The sequence below is a fragment of the Aethina tumida genome, chromosome 3, assembly GCF_024364675.1.
Source record: "Aethina tumida isolate Nest 87 chromosome 3, icAetTumi1.1, whole genome shotgun sequence".
In the NCBI taxonomy this organism is placed as follows: Eukaryota; Metazoa; Arthropoda; class Insecta; order Coleoptera; family Nitidulidae; genus Aethina; species Aethina tumida.
In genome coordinates this window covers 18,922,077-18,931,642 of record NC_065437.1, presented here as the reverse complement: position 1 = coordinate 18,931,642, position 9,566 = coordinate 18,922,077, and the positions used below count along the sequence as shown (strand labels likewise).

General features: G+C 28.9%; 2 protein-coding genes across 4 annotated transcripts in view; one reads left to right on the top strand and one right to left on the bottom strand.

Annotated features, from left to right (window-relative positions):
• LOC109593864 (troponin T) overlaps window positions 1–9,566 on the bottom strand; it is a 168,468-nt gene that overhangs the window by 31,913 nt on the left and 126,989 nt on the right. The gene's annotated exons all lie outside the window — the stretch shown is intronic.
• LOC109593865 (aminopeptidase N-like) lies at window positions 1,672–8,460 on the top strand. Of its 2 annotated transcripts, none has more exons than XM_020008991.2 (12): window positions 1,672–1,975; window positions 2,915–3,130; window positions 4,788–5,506; window positions 5,559–5,714; window positions 5,770–6,084; window positions 6,137–6,320; window positions 6,381–6,619; window positions 6,674–7,038; window positions 7,103–7,580; window positions 7,633–7,803; window positions 7,861–8,077; window positions 8,133–8,460. In XM_020008991.2, exons 2-12 carry the CDS (start codon window positions 2,924–2,926, stop codon window positions 8,280–8,282), a joined length of 3,201 nt encoding a protein of 1,066 aa, XP_019864550.1. In that variant the 5' UTR covers window positions 1,672–1,975; window positions 2,915–2,923; the 3' UTR covers window positions 8,283–8,460. The 2 variants fall into 2 exon arrangements, with proteins under 2 accessions (XP_019864550.1, XP_049821479.1); XM_049965522.1 differs by lacking the exon at window positions 1,672–1,975 and adding an exon at window positions 2,001–2,132.

Here is a 9,566-nt window from a genome sequence, read left to right as displayed (position 1 = left end):
ATGGAATTAGAATATTCTTTCACGTCATAAGACTTAATTAAATTAAATTAGTCATACTATGCATAGCAGCTGAAATAAAAATTCCATTAGAATAATCTTAATTATATAAATATGTCCCTTAGCATTTTCATAATGTTAGGGTGTGATTCAAGTATGCAACTCTGCGTACGCGATAGAGTACAAGCATTTGTTCATGACTTTTTTAATACTGCCACACATATATAAAGATGTTATGTTTATTAATTTTTAATTATGAATATTTTCTTCCAGCCATATTACAGAATATATTATCAAGTTATATTTTTGATTTTTAATTTACTTTAGATACAATATTTTTTATGTAACATAGATTATGTATTAAATTGAAAACATTTTAAAACTACTTGTAAAATATTTATTTATTTATTTATTTGTGTTTTCATGAATGAATTATAGGAAATGCAACTGATTACTCATGATAAGATATATTTTTTTTATTATTTTTGTTTCTTATTTAAAACAAATGGTGCTAAAACAATCACAGTCACAAATATTTATAGTATTATTTTGTTGATACCGAAAAATAGAAATTATTAAACAGCATATCAACAATTTTATATTTTTGTCATAGTTTTAAAATGATACTTGGAAACACGTCTTGATAAGAATAATGTTTATTTATAACAATTGTTTGAAATTCTAAGAATTACTTACAATTAATATTAACACAATCTTTCTTTTACAAAATTGTTAATCTATATTTGCGAATATTTTGATGTATAGATTTTTTTAATTGGCTTCAATTTCTATTGTTTGGTATTTTTAAATATGATTAATGGATTATATAAACAAACCATGTATTATTTAACTTTTTGTCAAATCTTTAGAAACCTATTCGGTATTTAGTAGTTTTGTTCATGGGCGCAGTTAGGGGAGGTGTGCGAGTCAAAAGGGTGCATGATTGTAGAGGGTGCATTAACGAAAAGTTCTTTAATATGGAACAGTAGCACAACAATAGTAACTATTCAAAATCTTATGTTCTTTCACTATTTTCAATCTCTGGGTATCTTCAGATCATAAAGCAAGTCTTCATTTAATGTTATTATATTTCAAATATCAAATGGAAAGTAAAGATTCGGTCTTATTAATTCAACTTTTACTTTAACCCATTTTCTCTTCGTCTGTCCGAGTATTTATATTTTTCTGGTTTCTTCAGGCCGATATTTTATTTTATTATAATTTAATCTTGACTAGAATTCAAATAGTGTAGAATGATGGCAATTTAAGTAAATTAGATGTGACCTGGTTTGTTTATCGTTGTTACCAATAACTTTTAGTGCGTTCTAATGACTGCGACAGTCCAATAATGAATAGTTAATGTATCATTATTAAAAATTTTAAACTGGTTTCGAATACTATGTTGAACAAATACAGAGTCCGTCGTGCAATATTGTTCTAACGGTCACGCTAGGCTGCCCTGCAGCAATCCAATAATTTTGTTGTTTATTTTGTCATAGGCATTTAAGTTGTAACGCATATCAAAAATTTTTCATCGAATGAGTACCTTCGGTAATGGTCAGTGTTTTCAAGGGTAAACTTCTTAATTAGATCCCACGGCAGAGTCATTATTTTTCAATGCAACGCAACTTATGTAACATTAATATTCAAATCTTCACCGTGTTAGCGATAATAGCCGGTTATTCCTTAAACATTCGCGAATAAGCGGCAATAAAAATTTAATAAATTTCACCTTATCGAGTTTAGTATCCGATCGTGTAAAGTGAACACAGCACGCGTAGAGTTTTTCGCTGCCGCTTAAATTTTATCGAATTTGTTTTATTTTATTTTATTTTTTTTTTTGTATAATGCCAAATGACGTGCATGATCGGTGAGTGTGTGTGTCGCAGTGAATAGATTCGTATGCTAATTGAACGAATACCTACCTGTCTCTGCTTCATTTTAATTCAGTAATGAAAAGTGGAGGTCAAATTTAAAGGTAATTTGGTTTTTTTTCTACTTTGTTAGTTGATAAACATTATTCCAATCCGATGAATGCTGATCATGTGATGTGCAACAATCGGAAACGCGTTTAGAGTTTTGTGATAAAATAAGTGGCCTTTGTGATTTGTTGTCTGAGGAATGTTATAGTTGAGGTAATATATTTTTGTTTTATGGTTATTCGTTGTAAATTCAAATTTTAATTACGAGAAACAACTATTTAAAATGTTACTGGATTAGAATATAAACAAAAACAGGTATGATGAAATGGAATGTGATATTTATAAAAAACAGCTAGTAAACAAAATGTATTATTATTATTCATTTGATGAACTATTAATAAAAAATTTGCAAATACATTTTCATATATTATTGAGTAACATACTCTTAGAATATTTTAGAGCATAGTTGCTGTCAATGAATGTAGCCTAGAAAAATCACAAACTTGTTTATTTAATGGCAACGGGATTCTTGTTTGTAAGTTCATTACATCTAATACATCATAATTTTTCAACCAAGTTTAAAGTTCTATAGTAAAAATAATACTGCAACGTCATTGCTAATAAATGTAAAATACAACAAACAATCAAAGGTATTCTTGAAGGTTACAAAACATACTTTCTTGTTGGCGAGTTGCTTCTTATGAATAACAGATTTTCGTATCTTCAGTGATTTTAAAATAGCGGCACGTTTTAAATATAGTAATATGTTTTAATGCTAGTACACAAAATATTTTTTAATGTTTTATTTTTTGTGTAAATATAACAAGAAATCTGAAATTGATTTCGTCTAATTGTTTAATAATTTATGAAAAATCGGTCATCTCCAATATTCATATAAATGCGTTTAAACAATTCTGTTGTAAATAAAAAATAATATTTACAGTAATCAATAGTAATAATTACGCACATAAAAACAATTTCTTTCATCTACTCAGGTGTAAATAATGGGCCGAGGAGGGGTAGGCTTCCATTCTAGCAGAGCCGAATTTTTGACTGATGACGCTCTAAACAATGATCTTAAGTACAGCAGAAACGGTGGATGCTTTGTTACCACCAAAAAAGCCATAGCATTCGTCGTCCTGGCCATCACATCTCTAGTTCTAGTCGTAATGCTCATGTATTACTATGGACCAAACAGAAAATTGGAAGTGGTAAGTTGTACAAAAAATGTATTTGGGAAGGTATAATTAATAAAGCCTCTATGAAACAACATTTACTTAAATAAATCAATAATTAATAATTAATTACAAAAAATCATTAATAAAATAAAGTACAAATAAAAGGATATACAGAATTGTAAACCTAAATAAATTATTATATTTGTTAATTTAATATTTAAGGAATTCATATATATGTATTTAATATAGATACAATTGCCGCTGCATAATTGGATTTTTCTCTGGAAATTCTAGACCGCACATGAAAATTGGTTGTAATTAGTTAACTACAATTTTTTAGTTTATATTTGCATATAAGTAACATATTTTAAATTTATAATATGGAACAACGGTTCTCAATAAACTTTTATTGGAGGCACACCCAAATATTTAAATAAAAATACCAATAAATTTTCTCTTATGAAATGTTATCTCGAAGATGTTGAATAAAAAGACACACGTTCGAAATCTTCGACCTTCATAAAAATGAAACGTGTAAATTCTTAACAACCGATTTTGTTGACAAAAATATTTCACAATTTATACGTAAATCTTTTTCGGTCGGAATATTTCTACAAGTAACTGACCTAATGTACTATGGAATGTCCAATTATTATTATCCATATTACAGACGAATAATTTACTTAAATATACTAATTAATTTACTTCCGTCCTTGCTATAAATATCTTGAAAAAAGATATAAAGGAAGTCATTATTTTGTACATATATATTATAATTACACTTGAAAATGCGAATTCAATTACCCTGCTATTTATACGTATAACTTATTAATACATTTTTTAAATAGTGGAAATGTACTATTTCGTAGCACATACACAAATGTCTCCGTCTTATTTTGGAATTGGCAAAATGTCACTCCTTTATGGCACATTTAATTTTATAATTTTAATTGTTGTCATATCAATTAACATTCCAGTGTTTCGAAGCATGAATGTAAACAATAGGTGAAACATTAAGTATCTACTTCCACATAATTTGTGTGGCTTCATTATACTTTATGAATAATAGACGTTTATTACGTGTGAGAATTTTAATACTTTAAACAATGTTTCTTTAATGATGATAATTATGATCTAATGGGTATAGACACATACATACGTGTTTATAACGTATAACTTTTTTAAAATTGGTGTACCTCTATCAAAAAAGCTGATGAATTAAGTATAATAGAATCTCATTGTGTCATTTATCATATATCCATTTTTTCTCCCATTACTTAGTATCACAAAATCAATATAATAATTTACAAAACACATACAGTTACGTAGTCCCCATAAGTTATGTGTCATCCCATCAATATTTAAATAACCAGTACAAATGTAATTGTAGAGCTAATACATGTTAATTATAAATTCAAATAGTAAGGTAGTTATTTTCAATTAATAATCCAAAACCACGTAATCCGAAAGAAATTTACGCTAGAACAATCTTATTCAAGGAATAACCTCCAATTATAAATAATATCAGCGATAAAGGTGAACTATGCACCAACACAAGGCTGTAATTAAAACTATTGTACTAATTTTACTATTAATTCTAATTAAAATAATAGACTTGATGGAATATATTAAATGATTCCAACGATTCTCATTATATCATTTTTTAGCTTTGCAATTATTATTTTTGCAGCTGCAAAGTGAATCAAATGACATAGAAAAGCTTATCAATAAGACGATTCAAGAAAAACTTCCGGAGGAAGGTATTCGATTACCGAAATCAATATATCCCTTAAATTATCGGCTGTGGATCCATCCAATTTTGGACGAGGATTCAGAGAGGAATTTCACATTTACTGGGCACGTACAGATTCTTGTAAATTGCACCAGAAAAACTAATAAAATAATATTAAACATTGACGACTTAAATATCACAGAGTCGGATATTTCTGTTTACACAACCAGAATAGTCACGTATGACTCCGAAAAGTATAAAGTTATTAACGATGATGTACATAAATTAAAAAGGGATACCAGTAATATTGAAGAATCACCACCTGTTTTGGAAAACAATGAGGATAATAGTGTAGAGTCTACTGAAAAATTAGAGAACATCGAAACGACTACAGAAATTCCCGAAGTTACTACCCAAGAAATCCAAATGGAAAATACAACGGAAGTTAATATAACCGAAGAAACAACTACAGAAGTTGTAATAAAGAAGGAAAAAATAAACCTAACCATTCAAGATATTCTAATGGACGACGAAAACTTTAAATTAACTATAATTATGATGTATCTGCTCGAGCCAGGTCACACATACACAGTTGATATTAAATTTTCCGGAGACATTTTAAATAATCTGAAAGGTTTGTATAAAACTAGTTATGTGGATCTCGAAGGAAATACAAGGTAAGACATCAACCTCAATTGGTATATATGTATTCAAATCTTTTTATCATAGATGGTTGGCGACTACGCATTTCCAATCCGTGTATGCCCGTAGAGTATTTCCGTGTTTTGATGAGCCGTACTTCAAATCAACGTTTGAAATCAGTATTGCTCACAGAACGAATATGACTGCTTTATCGAACATGCCTTTACGCGAAATGGAACCAAAGTAAGTACATTACATATTTAATTAAATGACGCACCGTTCCACATGGATATTTTAGGAATGATACAGAACTTGGCTGGGTCTGGTCGCATTTTATGAAGACACCGCCAATGTCAACATATATTGTTGCTTTTACTATATGTGATTTTGAAAGTAACGGTAATGTCACAAAAGATGTTGGACCTGTCATTAAAGTTTGGGCACCTAAAGATGATATAATTAAAACAAAGTATGCTCTGGAAGTTACAGAGGAAATACTTCCGTTCCTAGAACAATATTTCGGGATTAAGTATCCTCTGCCAAAGCTAGATTTGTTGGCAATTCCGAACTTTGGAAAAGGTGCTATGGAAAACTGGGGTTTAATATCATTTAGGTATTATACATTTAAATGACATAAAAATGGAATTTAAAATATTTCTTTATAGAAAGGCAGCTCTATTGTTTGATCCTGATTCAAGGAGTATTAAGACCAAAAGTTTTATATTTAATAAAATAGCCCACGAACTAGCTCATCAGTGGTTTGGCAATTTGGTGACATTAGAATGGTGGTCTGATTTGTGGTTGAACGAAGGTTTCGGAACATTTATATCCGAAGTAGTTTTAACAAACGTAATTTTATACAATTTAATGGCACACACTTTTTTTGACTTTTATAAATTATAATTTTAGCTGAGACCAAGATGGCAAATTTACAGTAGTTTGCAACTGCGAGATACTTATAAAACATTATACTATGATAGTTTAAAATCAGCTCATAGTATTCAAACTGAAATAAAAAGCACAGCTGAGATTGAGCAAATATTCGATACTATTATTTATCAAAAAGGTTGTTCAATTTTGAGAATGTTAAATTACACATTAACCAAAGATGTTTTTAATAAGGGATTACAAAATTTTCTACGCAGATAGTATATTATGTTAAAAATATGTATAACAATATAATATTTTCAATGATATTTTAGTGCATACACGTCAGTTGATCAGAACGATTTGTGGGAAATATTTACAATCACAGCTAGAAATGAAAGTATAATTCCAGAAAATGTTACAATTAAAGCTCTTATGGATTCATGGACAACTCAGAGTGGATATCCTTTAGTAACAGTTACTAGAAATTACACATCGGAAATAGGTACAGTTAATCAAACTAAAATGTCTGAAGATAACATACCTTCGGAGACCTTGTGGTATATACCCATTAATTACATAACCAGTGATGAAGATTATGCTCCAAAAAGTATATGGATGGAAAATGTTCGCAAGATTGACTTAAATTTAACAAGTTCTGATAACGACTCCTGGGTTTTACTTAACATTGATGAAACTGGTAAATATTATATGATTTATAGTTTCATGTTTCAAATGGTCAACTTCAACTTTGAAAATTTTAGGATTTTATCGCGTTAATTATGACATATATAATTGGAAACTCCTTAAAAATCAACTTCTAAAAAATCCACAAAGAATCCCAGTTTATAATAGAGGTCAACTAATGGATGATGCTTTCCATTTATCCAACATGGGTGCTTTAAATTATACGGTCGCATTTGAACTTACAAGATATCTTAATATAAAAGAACAAAATTACATTCCGTGGTACAGTGCACTTAGAAATATGGAGGAGTTACGCGTCATTATCAGTAATTATGAATACACTGGTCTATATGACGAATATTTGTTGAAATTGGCTGGTCCAATGTTCGACGAGCTTGGTCCAAAAGACCGACCTTATGACACTCAAAATGAGAAACTTTTAAGGTTGCACTTAGTAACTTCAGTTTGTAAATTGCGATATCAACCATGCATTCGTTGGGCTATAGAACAATATGACAATTGGATGAGCTTGAAGACACCTGATCAACTTAATCCGTAAACGTCTTATAATTATTGTTTTATAAAAATATTTTTTGATTTTTTTTAGAATACCAGTGGACTATCGATTTATAGCACAGTGTGTGGCCATCAAACATGGTGGCATAACTGAATGGGACTTCCTGTGGAATCGTACATTATCACCGTCTATAGAACCTGTAGACCTTCAAAAAGCATATTTAAGTTTGGGTTGTACTAATGATCCATGGCTTATTAATAGGTAGTACCCATATTTATTTATTATTTATTATATGGTGATAAATATTTTAAAATTTAGATATTTGGAGTACTGTCTTCAGGGAAACATTACGTTGGAAAACATACCATATGTTTGGCAATCCATTAATCATCCAGTAGGTGTAAGAACAGGATTTCAATTTTTACGATTAAACTGGGAAAGGATTTATACAACATTTGAAGATGTTTATACAGTATTTAGTTCCATTTTCCATGATTTTGTTTCTCAATTGTCAACTGAAATAGATTTAGAAGATGTAAGAACTCACTATAAAAATATTGTTTTACATTTAATATTCTTCTCAATTTCAGCTCACAACATTCTACAAATTGCATCAAAATGATTTGTTAACGGTATCAACAATTCTTCAAGGCACAGTAGATCAAATTAAAGTTAGGATCAATTGGAAAACTAAGCATTTAAACTCCGTCATTGAATGGCTTAAAAATAATAAAATATAGTCGGCATGAATAATATAAAATTGTTGTGATATATTTTTAGATTTGTATAGTATTATCTAGGTATCAATAACAAGAAATACAGTCATAATTGTACTAATTCTGAATATTTATGATCAACAGATTTATATGTATGTACTTAGTCTTGTACAGATAACTATAATAAATGTTTTTGTTATAATTTATCTTTTTTATTTTTAAATGGTATACCAAAATGTAATCAATATGTCAGAGTAATAATATCTTATTAAAATTATTTGAAATGTTACACGGATTGTCTAAAATTACTAAGGATAAAATTACCAGTTACAATACGTAATAAGGGACACTCATTCTTTAATTTATTTAATTTGTGAATATTACAAGTACTTTGTTCAAAGGGGTTAGAATTAAAGACAACAAGATCGGACGAACATAGTTCTAGAAATGTCCTTACTATCTCTATAAAAAATCGCAGATCTAGTTTCTGACCACTAGCTTAATAATTAAGTTATCTGTTGAGGAGTTCAGTATATATTTTTAGTGATATATTTAATAAAGCATCTACTATGCAACGAAAGGTATTATTAATTTTCTGATAAGTTGATTGGATAATAATTGCATCCTCGATCGATGCTATTTTTTTAAATTCATCAGTATTCATTTTATCGAACCTACATTAATTACTTTGAAATATAGATAGACATCAAAAATCAACATTTCAAAAAATAATATTTAGTTGAAATTGAACATAAAATTAATTTTAGGATACCATGAATCAACATTTATTTAAGGTATGTATAATCAAATTCAGTATTTGATAACATCATCAATAAATTTTCAGACGTATAATGTTGATCAGCTCTATTCCGCTGAAAAAACCTTATTAACAATAACGAATATCTATCCTAGGAGAAGAAGAAACATTTTCACGCAAATAGCGGGGATATTCGTTTTTCTTTTAGAATATGCCCAATTATTTCTAATGACAATGTTTGTTTTTACTCATCTGGACAACGTAACTAAAGCAACTGAGGCTTTACTTTATCTATTTACACAGATTGCCTTTTTATCAAAATTGACTAATTTTGTCTTTCAACATAAGCATATAAGGAACATGGACAAAATAGTCAATGATTCCTTAATTACAGATACGAATGAAGAAGAATTAAAAATGATTACTTCATTTGAAATAAATGCTAGATTTTTGGCTAACTCTTTTAGAATTACGTGCCTTATAGCTGTTATATTTTACGGCGTTTTTCCATTTTATGATGCTACTTCAGAAGAACAATATCCGTTGAACAT

Excerpts from the sequence above, each read along its gene's own strand:
- LOC109593865 (XM_020008991.2), top strand. The coding sequence starts at position 2,924 with ATGGGCCGAGGAGGGGTAGGCTTCCATTCTAGCAGAGCCGAATTTTTG. Across the intron at positions 5,507-5,558 it reads GATCTCGAAGGAAATACAAG|ATGGTTGGCGACTACGCATT; the intron begins GTAAGACATCAA and ends TTTTTATCATAG. Across the intron at positions 5,715-5,769 it reads TTACGCGAAATGGAACCAAA|GAATGATACAGAACTTGGCT; the intron begins GTAAGTACATTA and ends TGGATATTTTAG.